The sequence below is a fragment of the Leiobunum rupestre genome, chromosome 7 (assembly GCF_980474605.1).
Source record: "Leiobunum rupestre chromosome 7, qqLeiRupe1.1.hap1, whole genome shotgun sequence".
Classification (NCBI taxonomy): domain Eukaryota; kingdom Metazoa; phylum Arthropoda; class Arachnida; order Opiliones; family Sclerosomatidae; genus Leiobunum; species Leiobunum rupestre.
The window spans coordinates 47765985-47784332 of NC_143390.1; the positions used below are offsets into that span (position 1 = coordinate 47765985).

An 18348-nucleotide genomic window follows, 5' to 3' on the forward strand; every position below is an offset into this window, starting at 1 on the left:
CTCTATACCCTGGGAGGCAGTTTGCAGATATCCAAGGGTCGTTCTATCTTCGGCAATAGTGTCAACAAAAACGAAATTTATGAAATTTGTCGCTTGATCAGAGAGTAATTCTATGGTGCTACTGGCTGAAATGGTTTGGACACTGGCCATTATTTTCACGCGTGACAACGCGAAAGAGACCATCACTAGCATCTCGTCCCAATATTTAATTTAATTGCGTCTTCGTTTAAAGTTATTTAAAACGAAATTAGGAGTCCTAACTTACCCGAGGTGTTACACACCGATTTTGTTCAAACTCGGGGGATTGGTAGACCTTCATGTAACTTGAAAAATGCTAAAGGGATTTTATTCAATGGGCAACGGTTTTGGTCATGCCAACGAAAAATGTTTTTGACAACATAAAATTGAAATTTTCCCATTGAAAATAACATGGGATTTTGACCGATTTCCCTGTGAAAATTTTTTTATCAATTTTTTTTTATAATTTTGGTATTTTAATTTATTTTCAATATTTTCAAAATCCCATGTTATTTTCAATGGGAAAATTTCCATTTTATGTTGTCAAAAACATTTTTCGTTGCCATGGCAAAACCGTTGCCCATTGAATAAAATCCCTTTAGGATTTTTCCAGTTATATGAAGGTCTACCAATCCCCCGAGTTTGAACAAAATCGGTGTGTAACACCTCGGGTAGTCTCCTTGTTAGTCTTAAATAACTTTAAACGAAGACGGTTCACGTAAACACGAAAAGCTTTTCGTGGGTTTTAATTAAGCTAATTAGCGGAAATACAATAAGTTCACAAACTGCTGGTTTTTCGTCTGCTAGAAGACGAATTGTTAAATATAAAACACAAAGCCTCTGCTTAGCAGACGAAAATCCAGCAGCTTATGAACCTATATAAAATGAAAAGGCTTTTTAAAAATTTCTACACGTACGTTTGAGGCTGATATTTAAAAATTGCTCTTAAATGTCATTACCCCCGTTAAAAGATCTTTTCCTTTGCAAGTATATCGATCTAGAGATATGTTCTAAGACCAAAGAATATCAACACAAACCTTTATGTTATCAACTAGTTTCCTGTTTTCGGGTACATTTCTGTGGATTGCAACGACCAATCCCGTGTACCCACCATCTGTTAACTTAATTTCAAACGCGTTTGCGAAAAGGACGCAAAATGCCATCCAAATCGACATCACAAGCGCGCGATTCATTGCGACCAAACTCAGAAAAATATCCCGGGTTATTTCGCGTACAACCTACCTTTTATGTCAAATTACTCCTTTACTTAATTAGTCACCTAATTAATGGATGGAAATTTAGTATTTGAACTGAATTAGTGGGCAAATAGAAACTTGATCTGATAAGATACAGTATTTGTATCCGAAATTGATCAAAGGCTTAAATATCATCCGCAAGCATTGATTAATTAATTAAAAAAACAAAAAAATCTCTTGACTAGGTAAAAACAATTTTATTGAACCGAATGTTATTTTAATTTATTCTACATGAGATCATAAGTAACATAATAATGATAAGTATGACACCTGTAGCATATTTATTTACAACATCCGTTCTCTACCAAAAAGCACTAAGCAGAAGGATTACTATTGTTCAGTCAAATTCAAATTCAGTCAATCTTATCGAAAATTGGTACCTCTAAAGGCAAAACAAGTGTTTACGATAATCAATTTTATGTTTCTTTACAGTAATTCAATATAATTTTGTCAAAGGAATTATTTTCATTTTCTAAAAAAAAAGTAACCTGAAGAGTCTTTTAAGAATTCGTTAGCAGGAAGCGCTACTTCTACACTTTTTGACGTCACTGTGATGAAAGAACGGAGGAATAGCAATTATAATACTTATAATTATTATGACACTCATGATGAGATATATACAATAATTTATTGCGGATTGTCTTATCAGTCTATACGTGAACTATCAAATAATTTAATATTTAAAGGGTCAAATGTTGGTAAAATTAAGTAATACCACGGTGACCTCACAGGATGTCTTTGACGCTTTTTTCCTTTAGATAAAAAATGGCGTCCATGGTCATGCTTCTACTTTATCAAAAATGTATTTATATTTGGAGAGAATGACTAAGTTAAGACGATCAGAGGGCGCCATCTTGGATTAATAAAACAAAGGGATATCCCACAGAAGCAAAAACGCGAAAACGATTGCTATGAAACCTCTATTGGTGAAATCGGCGCCTAAACTTAAATGACTAAAGCGCATCCGCGATAAGTGGATCAAGGAAAGAGAGAGAGGTAAACGTAGGCATGTCGATTCTCCATTACAGCAATTGAAACTAAAAATGTTTCGCGATCATACATTTGAGTTGCTAGGTATTACATCATCAGAGCCAAGCAATATAAGAAACCGAGTTAATGGTAAGAACTTCATTACTGAAATTTGTAGTCTGAGAGTCATTACCAAATTATTTAGGTGAAAAGAAAGGAGTGTCACTAAGCCTTGGCTCAAAATGTGAAGATAAAACGTTTGACACACATTTCGTGTACGCGCAATGGGGACTTATTCGCCGATTTCCCCTGATGAAGAGTTTATAACAATCTTTTCTGCTACATAATGGAGTTTTAAGCGGGAGCGATATATCCTTGTGTTTAATTAATCCAAGGCGCCATGGTCAAGTTCCATCCCCTTTCACGAGGGTTGTCCGGGGGGACGGAAAACGGCATCAGCGTGTGTTTAAACAGCTTCGGGAGACGTACGTTTTAGGGAACCAACCATATACCGTGCCAATTTGATTGGCATTTTCGGGAAGGAACGTACTGGAAGACCGTGTGGTGCATTGGGAAAAACGCAAACATCGTCTCAAAATAGTCATTCCCCATCAAAAGTCTTAGTCGATAATTCAAAAATAACGGTGTGGAGACACAGCGCGTGTTGTCAGATTCGGATTATTTTGTTTTCCCGACACAACATGAAGGAAGAAAAATTATTATTTTGCGGCGTAGTATCGACTAGGACTATAGCGATAAATACAGTCTTGGTTTAGGTTTATAAAACAAGTCGTTTGTCGCGAGTCAAATGTTTTTTGCTCGAAATGTCTTTATTTCTTGCAATAGAAAACGACCCCTACAATGAGTCCGATTCCGATTAAAACTCCAATGATGACGCCGACGATCATCCCGGTTTTGGAGGCCTTGTTACTTTTATCTTGAATCCAAGGTGGGGCGCTGTAGCCAATGTGTCCGGACGCGATGTTGGAGACGGATGCCTTGTTCCCCGCCTTATCGACGCTCCTCAGAGCGAAATACAAATCTATCTCTCCTCTCGTTAAATCCCACTCCAAAGGCGTATCCAAAGTCGCCCATTGAAGACTTCCGGCTTCCACCATCACCATTTCAGTGGACAACTGGACCTCTTGGTCGAAGTTCATGAAAAGTTTCTCTCCAAACAGGGATCCGCGGATTTCCACCGACGTGGCTAAAATAGTTCAAGAGATATTTTTGCGTCTCAAAGATTAAAAACAAATAGACCGATTTACCAATTGATTGTGGGGAAACAAATCAATACAAGGCTACCACAATATTTTCATCTTTAAATTCCCTGGCTTTTCCCTAACCTTTTTTAAAGATTTACCCAACCATTAAGCTAAAATTTATTTGACAACTCGCGTAGAAAATCAGAAGAATAAAATTAAAAACAACTTTAGGCGAAATATTTAAAACATGGAAAAATGGAAAGGAGAAGGGGCGTGGTTTTTCTACCGGGGATCACGAGGCAAACATTATCGCGAATAATTACCTTTTCCCTCGTCCAAGTCATCGCCGGCCGCGGTCCAAACCAGCGTGACTGTCCTCAACGTTTGTTCTTCGCCTGTTATATTCGAATGGACGACCGTGATAGGTTCCGAGATGGATTCCACTCTGAGATCGGTCACCCTATTGGGCGCGGTAATATCTCGATGGTCGTTGACGTAATTAGACAGTTGGAAGTTTCCCAAATCTACGTTACGGGAGAAATCGCCCGTTGGTTCGCTGGTGGATTGCGGTTCGGGAATGGGTCCTTCCACTTGACGGAATGTGTCCATCGAAAAATTTGCTTGAGATGCTCCTAAAAAACCCCAAAGCTTAATTCTACGAACTCGTATATTTATGTTCCGTAAGTGTGTCGGTTATTTGTTCACAAATTAGGTAAGGGCAAAAATCGACTACCCCTCCCCTTAGTAACCAAAAGTATAATAGCACCACGAATACACTTACTTTTACCACAAATCAATAATGTATCTCTTAGTTAACCATCCACAAAATGAAACAAAACTTAGCAGGCTCGAGGAGAATTCTATTTGGAGCGAATTTACCGCCGTATTACATGGACACTGCGTAGGAATATTTACTAATTGATATATTATTTTTCTGATGTAGCTTTAGACACGATAATTGAGGTTCCGGTATATAATTATGATGCGTAACGTATCATATTTCAGCACCCTCGCCCTCCGCTTGTAACGTTTAGTAATGCTTTTAAAAATTCCCCTCCCCCTTAATGCGTTACGTAATTTGTAACTATGCCTGGTTATTACGTTTTGACAACAATTGTATTATTCCTTTTGGTAGTCTTGACAACGCCTATTTTTAAAACGTAAAAGACGAGTCGTTTGCTTATTGAGGACCTTTCGTTCGATCACGCCACTAGCGGCGAAAGTTTCTTCTTATACCAACAAATAAGGGAAACAAAGGCCTGGAACAAAGCCTGACGCCAGCGCTGTGGTGGCAGCATTGGGAAACGTGTCTATTCAAACTAAACTTCGTGATAAATCTTCGAAAGCTCACGTGACCAAAGATGTATATGAAATAATCTCTATGTTGAGACAATTTTTAGCTTAGCTCGCTTCCCACTACTTAACCCCGAAATTGACTCCTCCCCTTATTGTGTCAAACAAATCGGCCCATTATATGATTGGTTTCCGAAAATGACGTCGTCGGTGACCTGATTGCGGGGCTATGGTGCCCGCGGTCAAAACGAATATAGATATTATCTCTAACTTCTAAGTTTAAATAAATACATTCTTCCATGAAGCAATAGTAGATATATTTCAAATCCCCGCTACCGGAGGATGGTGCGGGTTTAACATTGAGCGCGCAATTGAATAGCTTGGTACCTTTGGTTCGGTCACTCTTGGGTATCGAAGGCGCTCTCGACACTTGACCATAATTAGCTCCCGACGTTTTAATTCTGGCTTTGCCATCGTTGACGACTGTGGCCACGGCGGCGTACCTTCCATTGGCAACGAATCCCTTGAAGAAGCTCGAGTAGATGCCGTCATCTTGGATGGCATCGGCTCCTATTCGTGCGAATACAGATACGTTCAATCCGTGGCACGAAGATTACCGTGTTCGGCTCGCTTACCGGCACCGTTGTCTCTGAGGGGTATCTCGACGCTTTTACCGTCTGGTCGGACGATCGTGGCTTTAACGGTGGCGTTTATCACGACGTTGTAACCTTTCGTGACCCTGGCCAAAACCTTGACGTAAGCCGGGTACGAGAACTCCACCTTGTCGAACCACGACGATGCTCGGATCGGCTGATCGCGCGGGTCGCGAACTTCCGAAGTGAGACTAACGGAGATGCTAGACGTGACGCTGGAGTTGTAAAATACAATCCATTGTCCAGACTACAAATTTTCAAAAGAGTTTTTAAAAACATCCATTCCTACAATCATAAGTAACGAAATATAAGTATGACATTTCCTATTGTTTTAATGATTAGCCATTTCAGTTCAGTAGAACAGCGGTTCCCAATTTGTTTCGCTATGGAACCATAAATTATCCATTAAAATAATAAACAAAAAAACACGTTCATATTGCGTAAGTAAAAGTAGCTATATTTATTTTCATTAAAATATAAAAAGGCCGACCAGTTTCGACACAACCTTATAACATTTTATTTTACTAAATTATCCACCTAATTCTATCGGAACCACAACTCATTTTTTAACTTATCTTAAAAGACTCTTGACACAAACAAAGATGGCCACGCTGCGAATTCTCGGAACCCCTGTGACCCTTCCACGGAACCCTGGGGTTCCGTTGAACACCTTTTGGGAACCGCTGCAGTAGAAAAACAGGAAGTTTGTGAGCAGTTTTTGATAATTGTCATACTTACTATTTCATGTTACCTACATATATGTTATTATAATACCTCGGTATATTTTACCACGGCCAACTTTGATCTCTCGCGCTATAGCGGGCAACCCATTCGCGGAAATTCCGCGAACAAGGATTTTCCCTCTATACACTGTGGGAGTTCAGCGCCACGCTCGTTTTTACATTGGCTTCAATGCAAAAACTATTATAAAAATAATATTCCGCTAGGGGCGCTCAAACCATACAGATATTTGTTCATAGGTTAACATAGAAACTTCAACGAATGGGTTGGCCGCTGTAGCGCGAACAGCGCGTGATCAAAGCTGGCCGTGATTTTACCGATAATGTATTGAGGTTAAGGGATAATACGAAAAAATGACCTCCGCTTCTTCAAAAGTAAATTTCTTTCGAAGCGTCACAAACAAATCCTCGTTAAATTCGGAAGACTTGTCGAAATACATTTTGGCGCTCGGAGACTGCAGAGTTATGTGGACATTGGCCAGCTTCGAGCTTCTAAAGGTGAAGACGGTGTTTTTGCCGAGCTCCTTGTCCAGGCTCAGTTCTTGGAGCACTACCTTGCCCGCTGTTAAATTGGTAGTATCTTGGACAATCTGCGTTATTTAAGAGAATTAATAAAGGTCTCGCTAGTCAAATACGTAGTTCATGCTATCGCGACTGGACATACAACCCGTGTCTCTTTGGTTTTTCTTTATACTGCCAAAGCTGAGTATTTTCTCTTTAAAGGTCGGGTAGCATGCCAGTGTTTAGGGAGGTGAGACAGTAGGGGAACCTTTTATTGAGCGCCTATTAAAGGGAATATAACCTTGAACGCGTTAGTAGAATTTTCTGACATTTTTATTTCCCGAAGACTCCGAAATATAGTAATAATAATAATAATAATAAGCTAGGCGTATTCCTAAGACACTACCGTAGGCTCTTGGATTAATAATAAAAGCAAACGCTTTAATTATTAATCCAAGGTAGGCCCAAGTGATTCATTTTCAAAATCTCAATTTCTACCATCAGTAGAACATACATACATTTCAGTAGAATTTTGAGGATTTTAAAAGTTAAAATCAATTTTTTTTGGCATACTTGGTGTGTTGTAAGTCGGAAAATATTCCGGAAAATGACCGAGGGCTTTTGTCTAGAACATTTTCCGTATTTTTCCGGAAAAAAATAAAACGTTTTCATTCCATGATTAGTTTAATACATTGTTTGCAAATTTAAATTTCGAATCTGAAAGTAAAACTAAACCTTTAGACTAGTTTAAATTGATTAACAATGTAACACTAATACACTATGAATGTTTTGTCGTATGTTTACTGATATTAGACATTATATATCGATAAAAAGTTAAAAAACATTAAAAACCCTTTTAAGTAGTTTATCTTTCAATTTTTTATTTTTCCGATTTGTGCAAATGTGAAAATCTAGAAGAGGAAATATTGACGTTGATTGAAAGGACAGAGGTTATATTCCCTTTAAAGGCTCACAGAATTGTTTTAATTTCGGAAATAGGGCTTGAAAAATGGCAAGTTACGATTAGTGGGATTCGCTTGCACGAGGTATAGAGGAGGAGCTAATTCCGTGGTTATTTAAGACTTGGCATTTAGCTTTACCGTCAATGGTTGTAGCTCAACGTCAGTTTGTGAAGAAATAGAAGACTGGAAAGCGGTGTCCAAACCGGCGACTTCCTCCACCGTGTCCGGGAAATAGAAACTTCTTCCGCCGGTGGCCGTGGCCAGACTCTCCAAATCCGAAGCGGCTTTCCCGCCGATGGCGATGGTGTTAATAATCACCTTGGCTTTTAGAACGTCTGGTCGAACACGGGCTATTTTAGGAACAATGTTCTCTTCACCGTCCGAAATAAGAATGATGGTGGCGCCTTCAGTTTTACCACCGTTAGCCTTCAAAGCCTTAATCGGAGAATTAGTGTTAGTCTACATAGTTTGTGGGGAAAATATAATTGAAAAGGGAAACGCCAAGGTTTTCCAAATATCGGGTTATTTCAAATTTGAACAAGATCCCGGTAGATTAATTTGAAAAGTCACCGAAAGTCTGCAGTGGGTGAAACTATTCCTTCCCCTATCACTCGAATATTAACTCTAAAATCAGCGCCATTTTATTTTAATACGCGTATCTACAAGCAGAGTCACTCCGCGGAAATTGCAAAAACAAATTTATTTAGGTTTTTACAATAGACCAATTATATAGGTATACAGGGTGTTTCAAAAGGTTATGCAAAATTTTGTAGGGTGTGAGCTGAGAAGTATGCCTGTTTTTTCCCCATTTCCCTACGATGAGTTAAAAGAGCGCCAGAGAGCTTCAAAGTGTGGCTGAAACAAGCGCAAAACAAGCAAAGGGGACTTTAAATACTGTTTAAGTTACCTTTTTACGCTGGTTACCTCGATTTATTTACATAGTCCTTTTTTACCTATCACACCTTAATGTTCGCATTTCACTGCACGAGCTCCTTAACGCGGCAGCCGTGTCGCCGTGGTGACAGACGGGGTTCAAAGAACACGAGTCATGGTGTTAACAGGTTTTTTTCTACCAGTGGTAATACCTCGGGGAACCCTGGGTTCCAAGGTTTCGTAGTTTTTGGACTAAATAGTTAACGCTTGGCTATTTCCCTTTAAACCAAGAATGTATTGAGGTTAATAGAGAATATGAAGCAGCAACTACAGCCTCTGCTTTGACAACTATCGGGAGAAATTCTCCGTCTACACCCGGAGAGAGTGTCTTCCCCTTTTTACCGAGAGAACAGGGAAAGGTTAGGCGAGGAAAGGCTGAGGGGCGTGGTTTTCTTCGGGGGATCACGAGGCAAATAGGCAACTGCTCACGTATTCTCTGTTCACCCAAATACAGACTCACGTAAGCTGAAACTCAGTTACTGCGAGGGCTTGCTGCAATCCACTGCCGATGGACGTTCCTCCGCCGTTCGCTCTCTTGGGAACCTTCGTCACTAGGTATTCCCTGACAGTGGCGTTGGTTATTTTGGTCATATTTACTGTAATTCTGGCTGTTGGCCCGAATTCCACCATGGCCAATGAAACTTGCCAAGGAATGGTGTCTTTGACGAAGCGACTGGCGGCTCTATTCAATTTTCCGATTCTGTCGATGCCGTCAGTCGTCATACTGTTCGAGACGTCCATGACTAAAACGGTCCTTCTGGCTTCATTTCCGGCGAAACGCACCACGTTGAAAGTGGGTTTGGTATTAACAATAGGCGTTACGGCGCTAGAAAGAATTCAATTGCTTTAATACACGAAGGTAAATTAATTATTCGTGGTACCACGGACTGTAAATTTTAGAGGACCGGTATTCCCGAGGTATTTTACGCCCCGTTCACCGATCAGGCTGACGGGAGTCGCTCAAGGTCATAAAAAAAAACTAAAGCGCGTGTCTTTCGGTCGGCCAGATTTCCAGATAACATGCGGGGGGGGGGTCTATCTCTATGCGTGGTACAAATGACCTTGATGGACTCTCTCTCTCTAGTTCGAAGTGATTGATGCTCGGGGAAACCAAAATTCTACAGGAGAAGGCTACGCTTTACTCGTCCTCTAAAATTTACAGTCCATGGTGGTACGAATAGCTTTGCGGTTCCGACAATTCCGAAAGTTTACACGCGATATTATCTAATCCCTATTTTCCAGCCAGCTCACTCGGAAGAGTCGGAACGATCTAGTTTAAATTGTTCTCGCTTCTAAAGCCCAGTTCACACTATACAATTAATTGGGCCACTTAATTGAAACCTACTAATTGTAAGCAAGAAAATTGTACAGTGTGAACAGAAAAATTTGGAACAATGGTTACAATTTTTCTGTTCACACTATTCAATTTTCTTGCTTACAATTAGTTGGTTTCAATTAAGTGGCCCAATTAATTGTATAGTGTGAACTGGGCTTAATTCCTTATTAGCGGTCTAAAGATCCAATGCACTGTTTTAAGCTCGCAAAGTGGTCTTAGTGCAAAAATATTGAGTTGACTCTTAGGCCCAGTTCATACTATACAATTAATTGGGCCACTTAAATGTATCTAACTAATTTTAATGAAGAAAATTGCATAGTGTGAACAGAAATAATTGGTATCATTGTTGCAATATTTCTGTTCACACTAGGCAATTTTCTTCATTACAATTAGTTGGATACATTTAAGTGGCCCAATTAATTGTATAGTGGGAACTGGGCTTAAGATAACAAATAGTTGATTTTATAAAATGTCTTTACGCTTGCCCAACTTGTTGAAATGTTGCCCTGGAATAGTTCAGCCAATGCCTAAGAATGAGTTCATAAACTCTTTAGTGGGAGAGAAAACGGATCCACAGCTGAAGCGGGGAGGCAACATTTCAACAAGATGGCCAAGGTTATTTTATAAAAAGAACTATTGGTCCAAGTTTGCGAGTCCAAAAATATTGAGGCGAAGCTAATAAAAAATACTGAGAAAAGTGAAAAAAGCACGTCGAGAAACCTTCCCAACTAATGAATGTAGAAATAGCTGACGACTTTTGTATATACATGTTTCTAGGCTTCTAGCCAGTTTCTAGCCTAAAACCTTTCGCTGTTGTACGGAGAAAATTTTCAATGAGCAGACAACGTTTCCACATTCAATTTTAAAACTCGTTCAGTAAGCCGCGATCATTGTGACCAAAATTTAAACTATACACGCAGCCTATAAGAATAGCTAAGCTTACGCTACACTATTCATAATTTAAAAAATGCTATTGAAAGGCGCCATTTTTATTGCGTATCACCTCTTTTTCATATCCGGATGCATTTTGATGACTTCCCAAGCACTCTTGTACTGACAGAAGGCGTTCTGTTTAGTCGGGGCTCTCCAGTTGTGCTTCTTTTTTGCCGACACATCACCGTCTTCGCAATAGCCTCCCATCTGAAAGTGTCAAAATTACTTATAAGCGCTCGATACGTCGACGAGCGTAATCAATAATGTATTCGTTTTAACAGACAATATGGGCTCGCTGCTATAATTTCAGTTTTCATGATTCGCGGAATAGCCAGATTCAACAATTCACGAAAATGCCAAAACACGACGTCTGCGATGTTTAGTTCCATCACCTGAAAGCGAAATCCACGTATCTTTTTAAGATTTTTGTATAATTAATTTTTAATGTCTGACTGTGTTTCCAATAGGATATTGATTTAGTATTTTAGTACTTTTTGGCACGATTTTACTTTTTTATTTGACACATTTTCACATTCTTCTTTTCCAATGTCCAAATCCCAATTTTTCAACGTTCCCGAAATCAATGAAAATTTTCAGATACACAATTTTAAAAAATTAAATAAAATTATAAAACCGTATATCGTCCGCCTCGACCGCCTACATCTAGAGAAAGCGATTTATAGAGCAAAGAATATAAAGCCCCAGGAATGGAAGGTGTAGCTCCGTCTAGTGGAACTTTTGCGCCTCTCGTTTTTAAAGAGAGGCCGGGTTGCGTAACCGTTTCCGGTTACTCTGATTTGCTTTGTCGGAAGTTTCTAGCGCAACCAAAACACGCGGCGAATAATATCAATCCTTCCATTCCTGGGGCTTTATATTCTTTGTCTAGAGTGCAGAAGCCGAGAGAATGGGGAATAAATTCAGGCACATCTCTACGATTGAACTGGATAGGGCTAAGCCCTAGGGCGCCGTGTTCCGGAGGGTCGCCGTCTGTCCCTTTACATATATTTTTAACTTAACTGTAAAGTATTCAATAAGAAGGGAACCAGGTGCTGTTCAAATATTCTCTGTTCATCCGAATACATTCCTTATGTAATTTACGTCAACTTACGGAAGGCAAAAACGGCATGTACATGAGAGAAGCTTCCAGACTTTGACCGCCGGGCGCCATGTCTGGCACGAAGAGGCATTCGTCTCCGACAGATCCGCCTTCGTAAATGACGCAAGGGTCGCCATTTTCCTGCTCAATCCAACCCTTGATGTCCTTAATACAGCTTGTCGGGAATATCTGAAATTTGCGTTATATTCAAAACACCAATAAGCCATAACCAACGTGCCATCTAAGAGCAACAAACACAAGGAGAACGCAGCTAGCCTTTAAACACAGTGTTGTGTACAAATTTAATTGGACGAGCCTTTACGCTGAACGTTTCACGGAAAGGGGGAAGACAATTTCCGAATTTTCCCCTTCAGATGGCAGCAGGCGCTAAAGCGTCTAACCAATGAAAAATGTACGCAAGAAAATGCACGACTTTTGACGGTTTGCGTTCTCCTTGTGTGGGGTTCTGAGTTTGTTGCTCCTAGGTGCCATCTACTATCCGAAAAGAGAAATGCGTTGTAACAGAAGTAGCTTTTAGAGAAGAGCATTCAAGTAAAATGACAATTATAATAAATGATCACGGAACTGAAGTTTAGTTCAACACAGTGCCCCCTGGTGTCTAAATATGTCTAAGGTGAAATATACTACTACCAAGGACAATAAAATACTACTCAGTTCGGGGGAGTAATAAAGACGGAAAATTTGCATGTTTTCTCGGTTTGAGGATAAAACTACCTCAAGTCATTTTTACGTCCTAGATGGATACTTCTCTCGTGCGAGTTATCTTATTGTTCGCAATTTTTTATCTCATAGCTATAAAGCTTAAAGGCCCATTTTCATGCTCGCTGGTAGCGGATAACAATCGTCAAAATTCGCATCCGCCACTCGCAAGCGTGAAAATTAATCTAAAATATCTGTTTGAAACAGATCGACGCGGAAAGTGAAAAAGTGTGTAGCGGAAGCGGATTTTGTCGATTTTTACCCGCTACCAGCGAGCATGAAAATGGGGCTTAAGGGATTATCCTTTAGCCTGCTCCAAAACTGCCCGCAACTTCCAATCGGATCGAGTAAATTTTAAGCGTGACGTCATCATTAACGTGAGAGTGATAACTCAATGAGTCACGCATCAGCCTTCGGAGTACTCCGGGAACAATCGGAGCAACCCAAAGAAAAACGCAATTTAATAGTGTCTGCTATCGAAAAACCAACGTAGATAGCGCCATAATAGCTGATGTAGCGTAAAGCAAGTTACGAAATGTGCATTATTAGAACGTACCCTGCCATTATCTTGATAAAACAGTGGAAACCGTCGGTTGCCTGCAATACCGTACTCGTCGAAAACTCCGAATCGAAAATGACTGAATTCGTGGACGAGTTGTCGTTCTGGAAATAATCATCTTAAGTCGAAACCTTCAAAAGGGTACAAACGCCGCGACGGTGACCGTCGACCCAAAAAAAAACTAAGGTCAAATTTCTGAATATTTTTGGCCAAGCTTTTAAGAACAAGCGACACCTTTTAAAGAAATGTGGCAAACAGAATTACATAACTTTGGGATTTTTAAGGTTTTATTTGAACCGTCGAATCCCTATTATATAATCAAGCCGGGTATTATGCCCAATTCCGGTTTAACTACCCCAAATGGAGGGTTGTACGTTTAGAACGACAATTTTAGTACTCGGAAATTTTGCGGGATGGCTGTCCTGGAATTTTTTTTATTTGTCTGTGGGATTGTTTACAGACTTGGAAATCATGATATTTTTAACGGGGTCTTGCGGGCTCCGAACCCTTTAATTAAATTTATTTTTAATGAGGGCCACTGTCCAAGGGGGGGGGCTAAATGGGGAAAATTTTAAAAATAGGCAGGGAAAAAACGAAAATAAAAATTAGTTACGTTACTTACGCCAACATTTATTGACTTTATAACGTTAACTTTAACGCTAGATTTCGTTCTCGACTATAGCAGGAAAACAGCGTTTCAGAAACGGCGATACAAATATTTTACAGAAATTTCCGTGAAATTTTATTTAATATTTTTATTTCATTTGGGGGCCCTGCTGGCCCGCAACCCCTGTTCGGATGATTTATTTTAAGGGCCCCTCGATTATTTTTAAGAGCCATTGACCCTAGGACTCCTGCTATTTCCAAGTCTGCTAGTTTATCTCTCAAAGTTGGCAGAATGACTACCAGGCTCTTTTGCGTCGAATGTGTAAGCTACGTAATCAGGTCAATAATATTTTCATGTGACAACGTGGCCCAATCATGGACATTCTAATTAAAGGTGCTAAATGAATAAAAGTCGCAAATGAGTTGGGCCTAAGGTGGTGCTTTGGGTATTAGCCTAGATGATTACTATTCATGTCCGTGGGTCAGCCTCAGGATAAACGTACCAACATCCCCGTACACTTCATAGGTCCATCCGTCCATTTCCGTGACGAATTTGGGAGTGAAATGGATGTATTCTCCTTGGTCGCCGCATTCTCCCGGCTGAAGGGTGTAGGGCGCGTCTCCGAATTCGGGATTGGCCTCCGCGATACGAACGTGAGACTGCGAAAAATAGTCCGTAAAGACGGACGATTGTCCGTAATCTTCTTTCCACGTTTCCGGAATGACGATTGTCACACTTTGGAAGTACAAACGGTGACCCGTCACGTTGTACAAGAATGCGGATCCTTTCGTGAACATTTCCTTTAAAAGCAGAAGTGTTATTATAAATATCTCTCTATAATGCTAATGTGATTCTCTTGACGCTGAGTTTTCAAAATTATTTTTGGCAAAAAAATAGCGCAGGTTGAAATAGTGATTTCATAAGACTATTCGCGACCGAAAGCTATTGTCACGCCCTCTTTTGGTTGATGAAGAAAACTAGATAGTTAGTTTATTAGCAGACGCTATTGGCGTTTGGCAACCAGTAGCTTAAGTTCTTATGGTTAGTGATTACAAACACTAGAGAGTTATGACGGATGAAATTAAGCTGCACATTTGCATTTTTTAAAGATTTTACACTGTTTTATGTTTCCAAAACGATAACAGAGAACAATTTATGACGCCCTGATTTAGACATTTTACTCTAATTTGATAACCTTACACTCGTTTTGATCGCGAAATACACCGATAAAATAAGGTTTGTAAATAAGGAAACATTCCTGCGCCTAGGAACAACAAACACAAGGAGAACGCAGTGTTGTGTACAAATTTCATTGGACGAACCTTTACGCTGAACGTTTTACGGAAAGGGGGAAGACAATTTCCAAATTTTCCCCTTCCGACGGCAGCAGGCGCTAAAGCGTCTAGCCAATGAAAACTGTACGCAAGAAAATGCACGACTTTTGACGGTTTGCGTTCTCCTTGTGTGGGGTGCTGTGTTTGTTGCTCCTAGCCTGCACAATTTAAAGGAAAAGTTCAGGTTGGGTAAGATTTGGATTTATTTGAAAGATCATGTTTAAATAAACTCAAAAATATCAGTCGTAAAATTGTATTGTATTTTAATGATGATAAATTAATTTTTAAACGAGCCAAATTTACCTGCCAAACGATCCGCCATTTTGTTTCGCGGTGACGTTTTAGGACTTTAATCACGCGCTGTTCGCGCTGTAACAGCGCTCTGTTCCCTGCGCTTGCGAAAGAAAATGGCAGCTCGCTTGTCGGGTAAATTTCGCTCGTTTAAAAATGAATTTCTCGTCATTAAAAAAATACAATTTTACGACTGATATTTCTGAGTTTATTTAAACATGATCTTTCAAATAGACCCAAGTTTTACCCAACCTGGACTTTTCCTTTATATATATGTAAAAAAAATTAAGGAGTTGTAGAGGGTGAGTTGAGAAGTATGCCTGTTTTTTCCCCCATTTTCCTAGGATGAGTTAAAAGAGCGCCAGAGAGCTTGAAAGTGTGACCTACTAGCCCCTGGAAGCGCAAAACCAAGCAGCAGGGAAATGCAATTGGGACTATTCAAAGAATATACATATTCTTTGGGCTATTGCTATAACCACAATGAAGTAATAGTAGTCTTGTACCACGACAGCATTAGAGATGGTGACAAGTAATTATAAATGTTTTAAAACTAGCCTCAGCGGGACTCGATCCCCGGCGAGCTAGAAAATTTACGCTCACGGCCAACGAGAGATAATTTATTTTATTTTGAAACTCCGTATGATCTCAGCGGGTTTCCTCTTATCTCCGTTGATTTCTCAATGTGCTTTAGAGGGCAGCGTTGCCAGACGTACGATAGTTATCGTCCCTGTCGATAATATTGAACTGATTTTTCGGCCCTACAATAGCTGGACACGTAAGGTGCAAGGACAATCAATATATATAAGTACGGCCCTGGCGATGGCTCGCGGGTTAGTTGCGGTGGTATAGGTCGCCATTTCTACCTGATTTCCAAAACCAGGTATTTTCAAAAATTCAGTTTACGTAAAAAATTATGTCAATTACTCAATAGGTGTTTCTATAAAATAAAACAATTTGATCCTATACTGTACAGCCCTCTGGCGTGATGGCAGGCCCGGACTGGCCCGGGCGGCTAACTGGCGATCGCCGGTCACATCGGGGCCAACTCCAATTGGGGGCCAAAGAGGAAATATTTAGCATTAATGGGAAATGGGCCCCATACGATTGCATAGCTGGTGGGGCCAACTACTAGCCAGTCCGGCCCTGCGTGATGGGCACCGCCTTTTGCCAGAATAAAATACTTTAGAACTTTAGAACTTTGGAACCTTGATTTCTCAGTGACCACTGAGGCGACAAATATGAACGATACGTCCATTAATATGGCATGAAAAACTCTCAGAGGCGTGAATTCCGATTGAGCCCTCAGAACCCGTAATTAAATTTGGACCCTTGATTTCTCGGCGAGCGCCGAGTTCACAAATATAAACGATACGTCCATTTATGAGTAATTAAATTTTATCTCGATGGTGATTCGCGTTGGGGCCCTCGGGTGCCCTTAAATTTGGGAAATTGATTTCTTGGAAACCACTGAGACCACATATGTAAGTGATACGTCGATTCATGAGGTATAAAATTTTATCTCGATAGCGATGCCCATTGGGGCCAATACATTTGGCCGGTGTGGAACTAATAATAAGGCTGGGCCGACTTGTTAGTATTAATATTATTATTATTATTAATCGGAGAAGTAGAAGCGAAAGTTATTTTCAGCCATGATGCGGTTTGTCTCGAAACTGCCTCGAGTCTGCGAAGGCGTACTTCTTACGTCCCAGATGGATGCTTGTGATGGGCATTGTTTCAAAATGCATTCTCACCTCTCAAGCCGCTCATGATAAGCGGACGTGTTTGTCTCTCAGGCTCTTCTCAAGAGTGGTTCGCATAGCCACTCATATCAAACGTGTTTACTTATGACTCACCTCTTCTCTAGTTTAATTTTCTAAGGAAATTGCGTGCTTGAGGAAATAAGGAACACTTCACCTGTAATTTGTTTACAGAACTTAGTGCTTTTGCTAAGCCTTAATACGTAAAAAAAAGCTACTGGTTTTAATTAAACACTTGTAGCATAAGGTACCGGTTAAAAGTTTCCATTATTTCAACAAGCACTATATAAACAGTAACTTTCAGGTCCTGGCTCTCTGAAATATTACTTCCTGGCGATTTCCTTGAAGATGTTTTATTGAAGCGTTTATTGCAGCTAAAACTCTCGCGCTCAGCTCAACGAAAATATATTCAAAAAGCTCAACAAACATACATGTAGAGTAATAATTACAGTTCCTTAAAAGTATACTTATAACTTTCGGCAACAAAGTTGAAACTCCCAAAATAATATAAAATTCTTAAAAATTAACGTAAAGCTTTAGATTGTTTAGCCCATAAATCTCGCTTTTTTAGGCTTCTCTCAGTTTGTACAGAGTTCTAAGAATAATTATTTCCGGCTCATTCTGACTGCAAACGGTCCTTCACCGCGCTTCGGTCGCTAGATATTTATATTATATTAAAAAAAATACGCAACATACCTTGAGGTTATCGACTAATTTCTTATTTTCGGGGATATTTCTGTGAATCGCCACCACCAATCCACCGTATCCACCTTTTTCAATGGTAATTTCGAACGAGTTGACGAAAATGACGCAAAACGCCACCGAAAAAGCCACCGAAAACACCTTCATTTTTGCAGCGAGAAGTAGACCTCAATGTTTTGGAAAAGCAGGTTTTACTTTATAACTGTGCTGAAAATGGTTGCAAAACTGATCCGACTTTCGGAAAGTACAAAATATACCTTTATAATTTTTTTAGAGCAAGAAAACAGCTTACTGTCCAATGGGAACTGCGAGCAAATTGTGCGCTCTAATCCGGACTTCAACTTCAATAAATAATAAAAATGATACAAGTGGTACGATAAGATAAAATACCTATCTATTGTCTCACAAAAATCTACCGAAATTCGTCAGTGTTTCAAATTAATGGCTTTTCTGGATACGAAATTAGCTTATCGAGTACTG

General features: G+C 39.9%; 1 protein-coding gene across 1 annotated transcript; it reads right to left on the reverse strand.

The window, feature by feature from the left end:
* Positions 1-3036: 3036 nt before the first annotated feature.
* Positions 3037-18130, reverse strand: LOC149936565 (calcium-activated chloride channel regulator 1-like). Its single transcript, XM_090153099.1, has 12 exons — positions 17863-18130; positions 14284-14581; positions 13172-13278; positions 11908-12084; positions 10870-11006; positions 9011-9356; positions 7736-8032; positions 6494-6724; positions 5377-5641; positions 5129-5311; positions 3772-4080; positions 3037-3450 (listed from the first exon to the last, which is right to left on the reverse strand). Exons 1-12 carry the CDS (start codon positions 18013-18015, stop codon positions 3074-3076), a joined length of 2880 nt encoding a protein of 959 aa, XP_090009225.1. The 5' UTR covers positions 18016-18130; the 3' UTR covers positions 3037-3073.
* Positions 18131-18348: the final 218 nt, after the last annotated feature.

Excerpts from the sequence above, each read along its gene's own strand:
- LOC149936565 (XM_090153099.1), bottom strand. The coding sequence starts at position 18,015 with ATGAAGGTGTTTTCGGTGGCTTTTTCGGTGGCGTTTTGCGTCATTTTC. Across the intron at positions 12,085-13,171 it reads TTTATCAAGATAATGGCAGG|ATATTCCCGACAAGCTGTAT; the intron begins GTACGTTCTAAT and ends CGCAAATTTCAG. Across the intron at positions 5,642-6,493 it reads TTACTTTTGAAGAAGCGGAG|TCTGGACAATGGATTGTATT; the intron begins GTCATTTTTTCG and ends GAAAATTTGTAG.